Source organism: Haliotis cracherodii, unplaced genomic scaffold, assembly GCF_022045235.1.
Source record: "Haliotis cracherodii isolate W230 unplaced genomic scaffold, xgHalCrac1.p SCAF_11, whole genome shotgun sequence".
Lineage (NCBI taxonomy): Eukaryota > Metazoa > Mollusca > Gastropoda > Lepetellida > Haliotidae > Haliotis > Haliotis cracherodii.
Window position 1 is genome coordinate 7,014,634 of NW_027266266.1, and position 19,583 is coordinate 7,034,216.

The 19,583-nt window shown below is 44.5% G+C and overlaps 1 protein-coding gene across 4 annotated transcripts in view; it reads right to left on the reverse strand.

The window, feature by feature from the left end:
- Positions 1-16,396: 16,396 nt before the first annotated feature.
- Positions 16,397-19,583, reverse strand: part of LOC139455331 (uncharacterized) — a 52,808-nt gene continuing 49,621 nt past the window's right edge. For all 4 annotated transcript variants that reach the window (XM_071236884.1, XM_071236881.1, XM_071236883.1 and 1 more), the window contains exon 3: positions 16,397-18,574. In XM_071236884.1, coding sequence (XP_071092985.1) covers positions 17,076-18,539 — 1,464 coding nt within the window. In that variant the 5' untranslated portion in view covers positions 18,540-18,574 and the 3' untranslated portion in view covers positions 16,397-17,075. The remainder of the gene's footprint in view (positions 18,575-19,583) is intronic.

The following is a 19,583-nucleotide window of genomic DNA, read 5'->3' on the forward strand; positions in this document are numbered from 1 at the left end:
CGCATGACATCTTATTGTGAATACCTCTATATTACGCTGGATTCCGTGCGCTTGAATAAAGGAATAAAGTTTACGTTGCATATGACCTAGTTTACGTACGTAAAAGTTGTAAGAGGTGAATTGATTATATCGACGATTAATGGAAACTGTCACGTGAGCCCGATGAAGCGAATACAATCGCACGGAGCATTTATAACCACGTCTTGTAGTGTATTGGGCTTAGGTGTCGGGATCGATAAGCCATTATGGAAAAGACAACAATCGCTGTATTCAACGCCAGCACGCATGTAACGTGGCATGGAATGTCATTACTGATACGATCCTATTGACAATACTACAATACAGCTTAATGTCAGCTGTTTGCAATTAGTATTAGTGGATAGCAGTGTAAATATTATGATAACAGTGTATTCGTTCATTACATGTTCGTAACTTAGCCAAGGGTCGTAAAATCATCGTTTATACCTCTCGAGGGACGGGTTGTGATTGTGGGTTCACAGTAAATGATCATGTTTCTTGGACAGTGAGTTGGATATGACGCCGTTTTGAACATGTGTTTTTGTAGGGAGGGGAACAATTGACTTGCCTTTGAATGTATTGGTGACAAGTACCGGCGGGATACAGAATACGCTCACTTTTTACGATCACCTCGTGTTATTATTATTTGATTGTGATTCATATGCTTACGATACAGCAATTGACATGCATAACCAAGTCAGCGAGCCTGACCACCCAATCCCGTTGGTAGCCTCCAACGATAAGCATGGGTTACTGCAGACCGATTCTAACGGGCACACACTGTTACGTAGTACAATGCAACGTTGGAGCTATACACCTGGGTATTGAGAAACAGACAACACTAGATCATGTGACGCGGACAATGCCGTTATATCGATCTACATTGAAACTTTGATGAATGATCCAGGTTGGCTGATAGGAATTTCATCATGTATGGGAAGACGTATAACACTGGTTTTGTTTTGTTTGTTTGTTTGGTTTGTTGTTTAACGCAGCACTCAGCAATATTCCAGCGATATGACGCGGGCTGTAAATAATCGAGTCTGAACCGCACAGTCCAGTGATTGACATCATGAGCATCGATCAACGCAATTGGGATACGATGACATGCATCAACCAAGTCAGCGACCCTGACCACCCGATCCTCTTAACGACAAGGGGGCACGGGTCGCCCAGTCATCTAAGGCGCCGCGATTCGCTGTGCAGAGTTGCGTCCCTTGGGTACGCCAGAAACCTATGATTGTGGGTTCGAATCCCGGTTCGCCCGATTATGTTTCTAGGTTTGTCAGCACCATACCCGTGCTCGTGGGTTTCACCGAAGTGGTAAACGTCTGAGACCTGCATCACTTCGGGCTTTCCTCCCTCATTAAGCTGACACGCCGTGATATAACTGGAATACTGTTAAAAGCGGCGTTAAACCAAACTCACTCACTCACTCACTCACTCACTCTTAACGACAAGCATAGTCACCTTTTACGGCAAGCATGGTTTGTATAATACTGTTTGACATGAGGGATGACTTCAACTTTCCATCAGTTAACTGGTAAATACAGGAACACGATATATGCAGGTGTATGATGAATTTATGTACACGGTATATGCAGGTTTATCATAGATTCATGTAGACGGTATATGAGAGTGTATGATAGATAAGGGTACAAGGTATATGCAGGTGTGTGATATATACAGCTACACGATATATGAGAGTGTGTGATAGATAAATGTACACGGTATATGCAGGTGTATGATAGATTCATGTATACGGTATATGCAGGTGTATGATAGATGAAGGTACAAGGTATATGCAGGTGTATGATAAATTCATGTATAGGGTAAATGCAATATTCCAGCTATATGACGGTGGTAGGTGTATGATAGATACATGTACACGGTATATGCAGGTGTGTGATAGACACAGGTACACGATATATGCATGTGTATGGTAGATTCAGGTAGATGGTACATGCAGGTGTATGATAGATTCATGCATACGGTATATGTAATATTCCAGCTATATGACGGTGGTAGGTGTATGATAGACACAGGTACACGGTATATGCATGTGTATGGTAGATTCGTGTAGACGGTATATGCATGTGGACAAGGTAGACACAATTTTATGGATAACAACTTCTTTAATACCATGAAAAGCGACGTTTCGGTATTGATCTTTATACCGTTGTCAAGCAAGACTGAATGAGGGATATAGTACAGAATATATGTAGTAGGTGGAGGATTAACCGTAGAGGATCAACAGTAACAACAATTGCATACATGAGTGGGATAACATTGGTAGGTGTTGACAACAAAGGGATGATGCTGTCACAACACGCAGGACAGAACACATAGCTAGAAGCCAATAGGGACATGAAGCCAATAAACAGGATAAGTGATTATTGTTTGATGAGTTCATAGTAGGCGGATGGGAGGAAATAGCCTTGCTCTCTGTTGATTGATGGCTTGTGGCTGCTTCTGTTAGTTTTCTTTTAGTGAAATCATGGAGGTTGTTGGCGAGGATTTGGACGTTGTCCCAGTTCATGTTATGATTGGGACAGTTGCTGTTATGGTCCGAGATGGCTGATTTGCTGTCGGATTAAATGCCGGAGGTTTTGCGCTCTTTCATTCTGGTGTTGATGGGGCGGGATGTTTCACCTATAAGATTATCCACAGTTGCAGTCAATTTTATAAACTACACCTTTAGGCTCTTGTGGTTTGGTTGTGTTCCTGCCGTTGGCTCTTAGCAGGGTGTTGAGGGAGTTGGAGCTGGGTGTCGATGTTGGCTTGCTGTTTGAGGTGGCGGATGATGATGTGGGGGGCTTTTCCTATCAAAGGGAGGGCGATGCGGAAGGGCGCTGATTCGGGTTTAAGGGTTACAGGTCTGGGTGTGGGATAGAGTACAGATGCGATGACTTTGTCGACGAGATTGGGTGGATAATTGTTGAGGTGGGTGAAGACTTGGCGGAGGTGTTCGATCTCAGGTTTGGGGTCAGCAGAAGAAAGGTTGATGGCTCGTTTGGTGAGGGTGGAGATGATGCCAGTCTTGGTTCTAAGAGGGTGGTTAGAGTTGAAGTGGATATACTGGTCGGTATGGGTGGGCTTCCGGTAGACACTGGTTTGGATTCTGTTTGTTCTGTCCTCCACCTACTATATATATTCTGTACTATGTCCCTCATTCAGTCTTGCTTGACAACGGTATAAGGATCTATACAGAAACGTCGCTTTTCACAGTATTAAAGCAGTTGTTATCCATAAAATTGTGTCTACCTTGTCATCCGTCAACTTCTAAGTAATGCCTATCAAACAAGGTATATGCATGTGTATGATAGCTTCTTGTAGACGGTATACATAGGTGTATGATAGATAAAGGCACACGGTATATGCAGGTGTATGATAGATACAGGTACAAGTATATGCAGGTGTATGATAGATACAGGTACAGGATATATGCATGTGTATGATATATTCATGTAGACGATATATGCAGGTGTATGATAGATACAGGTACACGATATATGCAGGTGTATGATAGATACACGTACACGGATATGCAGGTGTATGATAGATACACGTACAAGTATATGCAGGTGTATGATAAATACATGTACACGGTATATGCAGGTGTATGAAAGAGACATGTACACGGTATATGCAGGTGTATGATAGATACAGGTACACGGTATATGCAGGTGTATGATAGATTTATGTAGACGATATATGCAGGTGTATGATAGATACAGGTACACGGTATATGCAGGTGTATGTTATATACATGTACAGGGTATATGCAGGTGTATGATAGATTCATGTAGACGATATATGCAGGTGTATGATAGATTCATGTAGACGATATATGCAGGTGTATGTTAGATACATGTACACGGTATGTGCAGGTGTATGATAGATACAGGTACACGGTATGTGCACGTGTATGATAGATACAGGTACACGGTATATGCAGGTGTATGATAGATACATGTACAGGGTATATGCAGGTGTATGATAGATACAGGTACACGGTATATGCAGGTGTATGGTAGATACAGGTACACGGTATATGCAGGTGTATGTTAGATACAGGTACACGGTATATGCAGGTGTATGTTAGATACAGGTACACGGTATATGCAGGTGTATGTTAGATACAGGTACACGGTATATGCAGGTGTATGTTAGATACAGGTACACGGTATATGCAGGTGTATGATAGATACAGGTACACGGTATATGCAGGTGTATGATAGATACATGTACACGGTATGTGCAGGTGTATGTTAGATACAGGTACACGGTATATGCAGGTGTATGGTAGATACAGGTACACGGTATATGCAGGTGTATGGTAGATACAGGTACACGGTATATGCAGGTGTATGATAGATACAGGTACACGGTATATGCAGGTGTATGTTAGATACATGTACACGGTATATGCAGGTGTATGTTAGATACAGGTACACGGTATATGCAGGTGTATGGTAGATACAGGTACACGGTATATGCAGGTGTATGGTAGATACAGGTACACGGTATATGCAGGTGTATGATAGATACAGGTACACGGTATATGCAGGTGTATGATAGATACAGGTACACGGTATATGCAGGTGTATGATAGATACAGGTACACGGTATATGCAGGTGTATGTTAGATACAGGTACACGGTATATGCAGGTGTATGATAGATACAGGTACACGGTATATGCAGGTGTATGTTAGATACATGTACAGGGTATATGCACGTGCATAATAGATTCTTGTATACGGTGCCTGTATGTATTTCAGGTGGACAATTGACACACGTGTCACGTGATTGTGACGGTTGCTACCTGTGAGGAAGGATCCGCTTACCTTGGTATCGGAAGTGGACTCTGCTCTTAGCAGATGTTTCTTATGGTTACAGAAAGAGTGTTTTCGCTTTTTCTTACACACTTTGGTTATAAATAGTGTTACTGAGGTTTATGGTGCACATGACACACTTAACTCAGATATAACATGTTTTGAACTACAACTGTCTCGAAATCGGAAAGCGCAATTAACAAGCTATAAAGACTTATACTGATGTGAACCGAAATAATATCGCGATTGATAAGTGTGGCACTACGATTGTCTCGAAATCTAAAAGCGCGATTAACAAGCTTTATGGACTTGAACTGATGTGAACCGAAATAATATCGCGATTGATAAGTTTGGTTTCAAGTACCTCGAAGAAAGGGAGATTAAGTCCTGACATGCCGATTAATAATTACTAAACTGCCAAGCAAAAGAAAGTTTACATCCATGTTTGATGGTGGCTAAAATGAAAGAAACAAAAAATGGTTATTCGACTGTGAAGTATATGAAACCAGATCACACCTACTTTGGACCTTACGTTTGCAGAATTTCTGCGACTGTTTTCAGTCTAGTAACGTTTGCAATATTTTGGTCAAATCCAAATATCAAGTGTATAGTGTCTTTTGCCGGCAGTATTTTTCCAAACTGTTTGATAGGCATCCTGGAAGTTGGTGTGTACATATGCTGGAATGATAAGGGTGTAAGAATCTAGATCGAAACGTGGCTAAATGCAATAAACCGGAATGTGTTATCCATGAAGTTACATGCAGTATTTTTTCCAAGCGCTCTATGTAGGTACGTCGTTATCGCGACAGTACAGAAACCAGGAGCGTTCATCACAAAAACAGGTTCATGTTCTTTCACGGTGTATAAGCCCTTTGTTCTTGTTTCCCAACTGTCAATAAGACAAGCCATCATACTGTCAGTTTCTTCATCCGCCCTTGGCTGTGTTTCAAGTGACAAGTTTTTCATTATTTTGATTTCACGTTTTTAGATACCAAAATAATCTTTGCAACAGCCAGGTGTATTGATCCGAGAGTTTTCATCCAACTAGCCACACCTGGCTACTGATTCACTGCCAGCTATCTCAATACCACCTCAAACTCCCCCATCCAGTGGGATTCCTTACCATATCAAAGTGTTGCTCGTAAGCGGCGTCCTAATATGCCCACAGCGTGTATAGCCTTTGACAGTCAGATGTCAGGGACGTCATATTGACTTGTCTTCTCAATGACTACACGCCGCATTCAACACAAATATACACAAGACTTACTGGCCAGGCTTACCACACGACCCGCGAATGGCGAGGGACAGGCTTACTTCGATTTTCTGGGAGAGGTTAGCGAAGGAGTCTTTTTATTAAAAACAAAACAAAAACAGTTTGGTGTAAACTGGCCTGTTTTTTTGTCAGTGTGTCAGTTCAAATGTGATCATGTGGTGCTCTTTGTGATAGATGCAGCTGTATGCGGTATATGCAGGTGTATGGTATAAGCAGATACACGGTATATAGAGGTGTGTGATAGATGCAGTACATGGTATATGCAGGTGTATGATATATGCAGGTACACGGTACGTGTAGGGGTATTACAGATACAGGTACACGGTATATGCAGGTGTATGGTATAAGCAGATACACGGTATATGCAGGTGTGTGATAGATGCTGTACATGGTATATGCAGGTGTATAATATATGCAGGTACACGGTAAATTTAGGGGTATTACAGATACAGGTACACGGTATATGCAGGTGTATGATAGATACAGGTACAGGGTATATGCAAGTGTATTATAGATACAGGTACACGGTTTATACAGATATATGATAGATTAGGTACTGGATCGATGCAGGTACATGGTTGATATAGTTGACTGACCGCTGCAGTTACAAGGACAGAGTTCTCCTTTAGGCAATAAAATATCAATTACGAGTTGCATAACATGATGCTGAAACTGAATGTGGTCACGGAACAAAAATACCACCTGCACTGGTGTAGTATAAGACATACAGTTACTGGTCAATGTTGGCCTGTGTCAACCAACTGATATCCCCCGTCTCTAACACACTGTTGAAATATTATACCCCCGTTCCTATCATTCAGCACGTGGCTGTACAGAGTTACACCCATGTAGAACGATGTCGTCAGCTGCTGAGTGTATCGGATAGCATGTCAGCTCCATGCATGTAATGGCAAATAAATAAATCTATGTTTGTCTTGCAATTGTTACTTGGAGGTCAGGGTAATGCCAAGGACATCTTTGGAATAAGGAAATACAACGAGATGCACTCACTCACTCACTCATGATACACGATTAACTCACTCACTCACTTACTCACTCATGATACACGATTCACTCACTTTACTCACGCACTCGATCACTCACTCGATCACTCACTCACTCACTCACTCACTCATTCACTCACTCACTCACTCACTCACTCACTCACTCACTCACTCACTCACTCACTCACTCACTCACTCACTCACTCACTCACTCATTCATTCATTTTCATTCACTCACTCACTCACTCACTCACTCACTCACTCACTCACACACTCACTCACACTCACACTCACCTCCGTGGTCAAGTGGATAGAGCGTCTGCCCGGAGACCTAATCCGTGGTCAAGTGGATAGAGCGTCTGCCCGGAAACCACCTCCGTGGTCAAGTGGATAGAGCGTCTGCCCGGAAACCACCTCCGTGGTCAAGTGGATAGAGCGTCTGCCCGGAGACGGATCCGTGGTCAAGTGGATAGAGCGTCTGCCCGGAGACGGCTTTGTGGTCAAGTGGATAGAGCGTCTGTCCGGAAACCACCTCCGTGGTCAAGTGGATAGAGCGTCTGCCCGGAGACGGCTTTGTGGTCAAGTGGATAGAGCGTCTGTCTGGAAACCACCTCCGTGGTCAAATGGATAGAGCGTCTGTCCGGAAACCACCTCCGTGGTCAAGTGGATAGAGCGTCTGCCCGGAGACGGCTTTGTGGTCAAGTGGATAGAGCGTCTGTCTGGAAACCACCTCCGTGGTCAAGTGGATGGAGCGTCTGCCCGGAGACGGATCCGTGGTCAAGTGGATAGAGCGTCTGCCCGGAGACGGCTTTGTGGTCAAATGGATAGAGCGTCTGTCCGGAAACCACCTCCGTGGTCAAATGGATAGAGCGTCTGTCCGGAAACCACCTCCGTGGTCAAGTGGATAGACCATCTGCCTCGAGACCAAAGGATGATAAAATATGGTACTTGTTTTTTTCCTGCCTGACGCTGGATAAAAGCAGGACTGGCCAGCATTTATCTCACTGGGCTAGCCCTATAGAACCGGAATTAGACCTGGCAAATACTAGAAGCCTCCCCCCAACACATAAACACCATACACACACCACACACACACCATACAGACACACCACACACACACACCATACGCACACCACACACACACCATACAGACACACCACATACACACACCATACAGACACACCACACACACACCACACACACACACCATACACACACACCATACGCACACCACACACACACCATACAGACACACATCATAAACACATACACACACTCACCATACACACCACACACACTACACACACATATACATCTTTGGAATAAGGAAATACAACGAGATGCACTCACTCACTCACTCATGATACACGATTAACTCACTCACTCACTTACTCACTCATGATACACGATTAACTCACTCACTCACGCACTCGATCACTCACTCACTCACTCACTCACTCACTCACTCACTCACTCACTCATTCATTCATTCATTCATTTTCATTCACTCACTCACTCACTCACTCACTCACTCACTCACACACTCACTCACACTCACACTCACCTCCGTGGTCAAGTGGATAGAGCGTCTGCCCGGAGACCTAATCCGTGGTCAAGTGGATAGAGCGTCTGCCCGGAAACCACCTCCGTGGTCAAGTGGATAGAGCGTCTGCCCGGAAACCACCTCCGTGGTCAAGTGGATAGAGCGTCTGCCCGGAGACGGATCCGTGGTCAAGTGGATAGAGCGTCTGCCCGGAGACGGCTTTGTGGTCAAGTGGATAGAGCGTCTGTCCGGAAACCACCTCCGTGGTCAAGTGGATAGAGCGTCTGCCCGGAGACGGCTTTGTGGTCAAGTGGATAGAGCGTCTGTCCGGAAACCACCTCCGTGGTCAAATGGATAGAGCGTCTGTCCGGAAACCACCTCCGTGGTCAAGTGGATAGAGCGTCTGCCCGGAGACGGCTTTGTGGTCAAGTGGATAGAGCGTCTGTCTGGAAACCACCTCCGTGGTCAAGTGGATAGAGCGTCTGCCCGGAGACGGATCCGTGGTCAAGTGGATAGAGCGTCTGCCCGGAGACGGTTTTGTGGTCAAATGGATAGAGCGTCTGTCCGGAAACCACCTCCGTGGTCAAATGGATAGAGCGTCTGTCCGGAAACCACCTCCGTGGTCAAGTGGATAGAGCGTCTGCCCGGAGACGGATCCGTGGTCAAGTGGATAGAGCGTCTGTCCGGAAACCACCTCCGTGGTCAAATGGATAGAGCGTCTGTCCGGAAACCACCTCCGTGGTCAAATGGATAGAGCGTCTGTCCGGAAACCACCTCCGTGGTCAAGTGGATAGACCATCTGCCTCGAGACCAAAGGATGATAAAATATGGTACTTGTTTTTTTCCTGCCTGACGCTGGATAAAAGCAGGACTGGCCAACATTTATCTCACTGGGCTAGCCCTATAGAACCGGAATTAGACCTGGCAAATACTAGAAGCCTCCCCCCAACACATAAACACCATACACACACCACACACACACCATACAGACACACCACACACACACACCATACGCACACCACACACACACCATACAGACACACCACATACACACACCATACAGACACACCACACACACACCACACACACACGCCATACACACACACCATACGCACACCACACACACACCATACAGACACACATCATAAACACATACACACACTCACCATACACACCACACACACTACACACACATATACACCATACACAAACACCATACACATATACACACGCATGCGAGCGCGACGTTGAACAATTTCACCTCCCCTCACCTCACCTCACCTCACCTCACCTCACCTCATCACGCCACACCTCACCTCACCTCGACTTACCTCACCTCACCTCACCTCACCTCACCTCACCTCGGCGACATGAATGGTTGCTTATGCTGTCAATTTTATCTTGTCCAGACTAGCAGCCCATCTTTATATAACTTGAATATTTCTCCCTGCAGATTAAAGCGAACTTGCTGACTCAACAAATCTCCCAAGGCACAGTTAGCATTTACTCATTGTACGGAACCTGAAATTCTTGCTTAATGACTACAGCCGAAACCGCATGACCTCTTGTCGTTGTAGACAGACTGGAGTCAACTATTACCCCGTTAGTCTGAAGATAAAATTTAAAAATCTGTGAAATCAAACGGATCTTCATATTCGTATTCCGGTCACAAGGATTATACTGACGTCAATCATGACCCCGTACTCACGAATCACGGGTGAACATGTGACGTCATATCCCGTCCGGAGTGTAGGTCAAGGTCAAAATAGAAGTCTGAGACAATAGATCAAGGAAACAGAGCATTTTCGAAGTGTGTCTGGTATTGATGGTATGTTGACAGGTTATGGTTGTGCCGTCGGCTATAGAACGTAATTCTGAAGAAAGTCTGAAGTGATGCAGTATTTGGCCAACCAAACAGTAAAATTAAAAAGTAAACAATTCCCCGCCGGCCAACACGACTTTTCAACCTGATGGGAGAAGAATGGCCCAGATCCGTGAAAATCAGGGGTCGAACAGGTCTTCAGCTACCAATGCTTACCGTCAAAGGCGACTATTCTTGCCGTCAGAGGGGGGCACGGGTGGCCCAGTCGTCTAAGGCGCCGCGATTCGCTGTGCAGAGTTGCGTCCCTTGGGCACGCCAGAAACCTATGATTGTGGGTTCGAATCCCGGTTCGCCCCGATTATGTTTCTAGGTTTGTCAGCACCATACCCGTGCTCGTGGGTTTCACCGAAGTGGTAAACGTCTGAGACCTGCATCACTTCGGGCTTTCCTCCCACATTAAGCTGACACGCCGCGATATAACTGGAATATTGTTAAAAGCGGCGTTAAACCCAACTCACTCACTCACTCACTCACTTGCCGTCAGAGGCGACTAACGGGATCGGATGGTCAGGCTCGCTGACTTGGTTTGATGCACGTCATCGTAACCCAATTACGTTGATCGATGATCATGATGTCAATCAGTTGATTATCTGGTCCAGACTCGATTATTTACAGACCACCGTCATATAGCTGGAACATTACTGAGTAGGACGTTAAACGACATGAAATGAAGGAAATCCCCAAGTGATGCAGTATTTCAGTTCTAGCACGACGTGTCTACATGACGGGGAGGAAATCCCGAAGTGATACAGTATTTCAGTTCTAGCACGACTTGTCAATATGACCTGGGAGGAAATCCCCAAGTGATGCAGTATTTCAGTTCTAGCACGACGTGTCAACATGACGTGGGAGGTAATCCCCAAGTGATGCTGTATTTCAGTTCTATCACGACATGTCAACTTGTGGGAGGAAATCCCGAAGTGATGCATTTTTCTGTTCTAACACGACGTGTCAACATAACGTGGGAGGAAATCCCGAAGTGATGCAGTAATGAACGTTGTGTTATTTATAAATGCGCCACTGCGATCATGAGAATAGACAAAATATGCATCGATTCCTTGCTAAAATGATGCGTTTGATGGTGTGTAGGAAACAGTTGACAGCATAAGAGTCTGTCAGATACCATTTGTCGTACAACTCAGATACGTTTTTGAAACAACTCCTTGTATGATAGATGGCATCTGACAGACACTCGTGTAGTAATCTCATTCTGTAACACGATGTCAACCTCCAGGCGAGCTTGATACAGTCTGAAAGCATGATCTATTGTTTTTGTTCCGCTTCAGATCCGGCGAACAAAGTGTTGCACTGTTTGTGCATTTCTCTAACCCTCTCTTCGATCGCTGCTGCACAGGTGCACATCACCATGAGCCTCGGTATACCACGCCATCACCATTAACCTCGATATACCACGTTGTCACCATTAGCCTCGATATACCACGTTGTCATCATTAGCCTCGCTATACCACGTTGTCATCATTAGCCTCGGTTTACCACTTTGTCATCATCAGCCTCGGTATACCACCTTGTCATCATTAGCCATGGTCTCGTGCAGTCCTGGTAAGCCAGGATAAGTTGAGTGGTGACCCGACAATCAACTCAATAGGGGCGGTCGGCAGCCTAGTGGTTAAAGCGTTCGCTCGTCACCCCGAAGGCCCGGGTTCGATTGCAGACATGGGTACAATGTGTGAAGCCCATTTCTGGTGTTCCCCGCCGTGATATTGCTGGAATATTGCTAAAAGCGGCGTAAAACCATACTCACTCATTAACTCAATATGAGCATGTATAAGGCCCGCCCACTGCCCACCATTGCGAGGAAAGAGGTAGCGGGTGGCCCGCGACAAGTAGTACGATGGACGTGTGGGTTTCCTGTCTCGGCTAACAAGTTTTCGTTCAAAAGCACATAACAGTTCGCACTGATGTGAGGTGCCCGATGACTGTGAAAATGGTGACAGCTAATTGGAAAAAGTGACAGCAATTGAGAAGTATGGTGACTCTGTAAGGAATTTGTTTGCTGTAAAAACTGATTTTTTTTAACCCCAGCGAGTGAGTGAGTGAGTTGTGTTTAACGCCGCTTTTAACAGTATTCCAATTATATCACGGCGTGTCAGCTTAATGTGGGAGGAAAGCCCGAAATCATGCAGGTCTCAGACGTTTATCACTTCGGTGAAACCCACGAGCAACATAACTGGGGCCACCCAGGATTCGAACCAACAATCATAGCTTTCTGGCGTGTCCACGGGACACAACTCTGCACAGCGAATCACGGCGCCTTAGACGACTGGGCCACCCGTGCCCCCTGACCCAGGCGAGGAATAATGAATAGTGTCATGTCATTCATCAAAATATTGTGAAGCTTGAGACCTTAACGTAGTCATAGTTGACTCAATGACATACTCCTTAATTAATCCCATGTTTTCGTTTGGGGGGTTTCAGGACACTGTAAACGTAATATTGCTAGCTTTTTACAATGCTTGTGATTAATTTGTACATTCGAGCCCGAGAATGTATGATTTGACCATGTTTACCTATCTTTGGAATGTCTATTTGTATGTAATAAACTTCTGTCAAAAGACTTGAAGAGAATTCTGGTATCGACTTGTCACATGGACCTCTTAATAGTCTTATGAGAAACACCGATGTCCACGGGGGCGTAGCCAGTTTCATCGTCATGGCCTGCACGTGCATAACATGCACCCTCTCTACCTGTAACAAACCAAATATGTTTGTCCCAAGTCCATGCAAAGCCAACTTGTCTAGATCTCAAACGCGTTTTGTATGGAATACTAGAAGGGACATTGTCGCGTTGTCGCATTGTCGCCCTTCCAAAAACAAGTAAAAAGTGTCAAAATTAACCAAAGCGCGACAATGCGCAACGCAACATTTTGACCATTTGTCGCATTGAAGCATTGTCGCGCTTTGAATAATCTTTTTTCTAACTAAATCGCGACAATGCGACATTTTTCAAGGTCAAATATGTCGCATTGTCGCGCTTTGGTAAATTAAAAAAAGATTATTCAAAACGCGACAATTGCGACAAATTGCCAAAATGTCCCTTCTACTATTCCATAGTTTTGGGAGTTGGTTCAACTTATCCTGGATTACCAGAAGTTACCTGATGCCGACAGAACCACCCAGATGCAACATGATCTGGTTCAGATAAAGCCAACCTCACCCATGTGGCCAGCATCCCGTGCCCGCATGCCCACTCAACTGGTTCATGTGGCGTATGTTTCTTGCATCCTCACCGACAAAACAAACACGAATATCACACATGTTGGTATGTATATGAGGAAAAACTCATATTCAAGACATAATAGATTGGTTCGACGCACAAACGAAAATACTGGTATATTGTGTGACCCGCTCATGAACGCATCGGGGGCGGTTGGGTAACCCAGTGGCTAAAGCGTTCGCTCGTCACGCCGAAGACCCGGGTTCGATTCCCGAAATGGTTTCCCGGCTAGTTTTGTCATTAAGGGGTACACATTGGAAACATCAATTCTTAACGTACATATTTTTCTATATGTTTCATGGATCGCGTTTTTCTGGCTGTGAGTATATTTTATGTCTTTTTTCATGTAGGTTAATACATGCTCGTATTAAAAGTCAATAAAAATCAACAAACTCAAACGTGTCTACATATATATTTATACACGCATGTGGATCATCGTCAAGAACTGATCAAACATGTACGTTTACTTACAGTATGAAAAACCCTCCAATCTAACAATGACATATTAGTATTGGGGGCACGGGTGGCCCAGTCGTCTAAGGCGCCGCGATTCGCTGTGCAGAGTTGCCTCCCTTGGTCGCGCCAGAAACCTATGATTGTGGGTTCGAATCCCGGTTCGCCCAGATTATGTTTCTAGGTTTGTTAGCACCATACCCGTTCTCGTGGGTTTCACCGAAGTGGTAAACGTCTGAGACCTGCATCACTTCGGGCTCCTCCCACATTAAGCTGACAAGCCGTGATATAACTGGAATACTGTTAAAAGTGGCGTTAAACCCAACTCACTCACTCACATACTAGTATCTATTTTATACCTTTGTATTCGCCTTGACCGTAACCATGACGACCGAAAACGCCACACCAAGACTACCCACTCAGTAAAATCTGACTGAGCACAATTGCCACCTGTTTCCATGTCATGGCCATTATTGCTTTATGATCGGACCAGGTGGTAGTATATCGCCCCCAGCTGGTGGAGTGTAGATAAACCTGATAGTATTACGTAGATATGTATATGCCTTGTAGGTGAAGATAGCCTTCTGGGGACTCCTACTTGGCGTCTTGATCAGTTACATCATGGTACGTGAGGTTATCATGACCTGGGTATTTTTACAAGCGAGATTTTATCGAAACAAAATAAATTGTCCCCGAAAATAATTATGCTTCGGATTGTTGAAAAAAAGAAATTAGGTCCACAAAATGACATTGTTGAAGGGCGTTTTTCTTAAAACTGATTCAGGCTCATGTTTTTAAAATTTTATAAATAATCTAGGTTACTCACCCACTCACTCACTCACTCACTCACACACTCACTCACTCACTCTCACACACACACATACACACAAATATACACACACATATATATTCACACATACATATTCACACATACACACACATGTACAAATATACACAGACATACATACTCACACATACACACACATATACACATATATACACATACACACACACACACACACAGAGACATACACACATACATACATACATACATACATACATACATATTCACACACACACACATACATACACATACACACACACATACATACATACATACATACATACATACACACACACACACACACACACACACATACACACACACACACACACACACACACACACACACTATAAAACAACACCAATGCTTTTAATTATTCATTCTTTATATCATAATAGAGATACAATGTAGAATTAGTTTCTATTTGTGGTATGTCTATAATTCATCAAGTGTCAACGTGTGGGTTAGTACAATAGTCCAATACTCCTGACTTGGCTTTATAATGCTGTTAACATCAATATTACTATTACTGCTTACTTACAGTGAAACTCCATCACACCGAGACGTACCATATCCAGGTTAGCAAGTGTCAAGAACATTGAGCCCTCGGGTTCTAGACTAAGGAAATTCCACTGTACATGTTTATGTACAAGTACACTTTATGTCAAACATGTGTATGGTCACGATGAAGCTACATTCATCCCGTCACTACAGCTCGCTCGCCACGTCAGAACTAACATCTTTTAACCCTCCGAGTATATATGGGTGGGTTCCCTGTACACTTGTAAATAGACTCGTAAGTAAATGTTAAGTGAATATAAACATTTCAAACATGTGTTCCACAGCGAAGAGAACTAGTCAAAGAGCTCGTCGAAGAACATGTCGGATAACTAGTCAAAGAACTTGTCAAAGAGCTTGTCAAAGATCGTGTCAGGTAACTTGTCGAAGAACATGTCAAAGAACTTGTCGAAGAATATGTTAAAGAACTTGTCAAAGAGCTTGTCAAAGAACCTGTCAAAGAACTTGTCAAAGAGCTTGTTAAAGATCGTGTCAGGTAACTTGTCGAAGAACATGTCAAAGAACTTGTCGAAGAATATGTTAAAGAACTTGTCAAAGAGCTTGTCAAAGAACCTGTCAAAGAACTTGTCAAAGAGCTTGTCAAAGATCGTGTCAGGTAACTTGTCGAAGAACATGTCAAAGAACTTGTCGAAGAATATGTTAAAGAACTTGTCAAAGAGCTTGTCAAAGAACCTGTCAAAGAACTTGTTAAAGAGCTTGTTAAAGATCGTGTCAGATAACTTGTCGAAGAACGTGTCAAAAAACTAGTTAAAGAACTTGTCAAAGAACTTGTCGAAGAACATGTCAGATAACTTTTCAATGTCACAGAAATCATATTGACCTTTGATGTCACGGAACATCGCATATTCACGACACTCTGTATTATTCACGACACACCTTAACATAGCACACGTGTATGTCACAAACACCGCGATACTGGTCGGTCGCAGTGTGGCATCAATACTCACACACAGACACTGTGCTGTTCAGACAGATTTGTCACAACTCAAGATCCATGCATGGGACCCTGCTCATCACTTTTTATGTGCTTTTTTGTTTTGATTTCTTGGTTTGTTGGGGCGTAATCTGGAGGTAGGGTGAGCTTCTAATCCGGAACAGCTGGGGCTTTCAAGTCCCTATACTGTTTGGCGAACATCTTAAGAACCATGATATACTCACTCCGAATGTTCATATAACAGTAACACGTTATATCTAATTCTTTGCGTTCCATCAGTTCAGAACACGGCGTTCTTAAACCCCTTTCTTTCGCTTCACCCATCCGCTCAGACACATTGAAAAGTTCCAAACCACAAATCTTTCTCATCATATATGTTGGAAAAAATCTCCGAATAACAAATACTCAATTTGATACCTAATAAATGAATGCTTAATGTAGGCCAACCACACGGACCTTAATACCACTCAGGTTCAAAACTGAGCCTCATATGTTTGCTTGGGGTTCTGAACCTTGAGAGGCTGTGCCCCCGACATAATGTACAGGCTTTGTGGCCTGTTTCTCCGGGGGTGGTGATGGCGGTGGGAGTCATACACATGCCCAGGTCGAAGAATCGTGGGCCTGGCGTAAGTCTTCTCAATTGGTTTCGGAACCGTTGATGGCACCATGAAGTCAGAACTGAGTCTCATTGACCTCGACTTCTGATCATGAGCTATTCTCATAGACCTGGAATCAAACTTCACCCGCACACTGTTTTTCGCAGAAGCATGTCCATCGGCAACCCCATTGGTCGGTACGCTGATGCCATTCTGTTTGACCGACTGATGTGATTTGTCACCAGCAGGTGACGGGACTGCCATGACGCGAGGCGTCTTGTCCTCAAGATGGCTACTACTGAACTCTCTCTTTAACACACTAGCAACCTCAGATGTCTTGATGTAAGGGTGACGGGATGCCTGCCCTGGAACCGTCTGGACGCCAAAGCTCCTATAATCGGGCTCATCACTGAACACTTCGTCTTCGTTGTCTGTAGGGAGAGAAAGCTTTGGAACCATTTTGGGTGGTTCTCTGTTGGACACATACACCCTTGCCATACCTTCTGGGCAACTGCTTTCAGTCGAGACTTTTGTATCGTTGTTATTATTTTCCTCTGCTTCTCTGGCCCTACGGAAGTGTTCTTCCACGCTGATACCGGTGGACTTTTCCAGAAGGAACTTGATCTCTCTGAGCTCCTGGGAGAGAGACTCTAGTTCATCCTTGAAAGCGGACACATCTGAGACTTCGGACATCTGGTCCATGTCAATGTCATTGGACTTGGTCTGGATGCCGATGTTATGCTGCGGACGACCTCTGAGGAACACCTCCTCCTTGGTCACCCCTTCAGGGTCAGGAAGCAAGGTAATATCATTCATCGGGGCGTGATTGACGTGTCTCACGTCGCCATTGACGGGCAGGTGTGCGGGTTTACCGTTAGGAATCTGAAGAAGCTGTCGCGTAGGAGGGGCACTACGGTTGCGGAGAGTCCAGTTCCCATCCTGCTTGCGCTTCATTTCATAGTTACCTCCCCTACTTCGGCTTTTCCAAGACTTGAAATGTTGCACGAATAGTCCCGCATCAAGGTCGGATGAGCACCTGAACGCTAAGATTGCATATTTATGCTTTACATCACGGACAATGCACAAAAGACACGATCTGTTCTGTTGATTGACTGTCATGAAGAATATGTCGGCCATTCGGTAAGTATCAAACAAGGACGATGACTGGAACATCGCGGGTTTCCTGATCTGGACACCATCTTTGGACAATCGGATCTTCACTTTCTTGCCTTTATCGGCCTCTGATTTGACTCTGAGTTGGCGGATGATGTTGTCCGAGACCACGTCTCCCCTCCATACTCCCACAAAGTAGGCCTTCCGTTCTAACACGTCAGCAGACATATTGTTTATTGCTTGCAGTACGTTCTGTTATATATCTGAAAAGAGGGAAATGGAACAAAGTAAGGGTATTGTACATTACCTCATTTTTTTAGCAAACGACTATACGATCTCTTTAGTGTTAGAGTGTGTGGTGTTTGTTTTTTGTTTTACGCCGCACTCAGCAATATTCAAGCTGTATGATGGCGGCCTGTAAAATATAGAGTCAGGAATAGACAGTGATTGACATCATGAGTATCGATCTACGCAACTGGGATACGATGACACGCAATCAACCAAGCTTGATCAGACCCGTGACGATCCTGGTTAAAATTGGTCTTCCTGCTTGTCGTAAGAGACGACTCATGGGATTCCAGACTCGATTATTTACAGACCGCAGTCATATATACATGTAGCTGGAATATTGCTGAGTGCTGCTTTAAACAAAAGACAAACAAAACAAACGCATCTTATTGACATGATGTACATACCCTGAATAAATACATCATCTAACATATTTTCAGTGTAATAATATTGAGTAAATGAAAGAGACCGCCTTGTTTTTCGAACTTTAAAGTAGGTTACCGAGCAAATAGAAACGTACCCCACACGTACCCCACAGTACCCGTCTGGAAGTAATTGGGGAATTAACATAAGCGGAATTCCACAGTGAAGGGTGAGGCGAGTGCTCAGCATACAAGCTCAACACGCCTTGACAAACACCCCCCTTTGTCAGCCCGAGACTAACAGAACAACTGCCCCTGTGTCGAGTGTCACGGGGTGAGGGTCGGGAGGGGGTGTTGGTGCAACTGACATTGTAAGGAAGGGGGTGAACGAACAACACGCGACCCCTGTGATGGAGAGGTACGAGCATCAATACACCACACTATGCTGAAGTAGATGAAGCTGTGAGTTGGCTTGAGGTACGGGTGCACAGACGTGGCTCCCCCGGGAGGGGGGCGGGGGGGGGTTGGGGGGGGGGGGGTGAAGGTGAAGGAAGGAGACAGGAGTTCAAGTCCCTCATGAGGTATTTTGTGTCTCAAGGTTAGGTGTAGGTTTACCTGGATG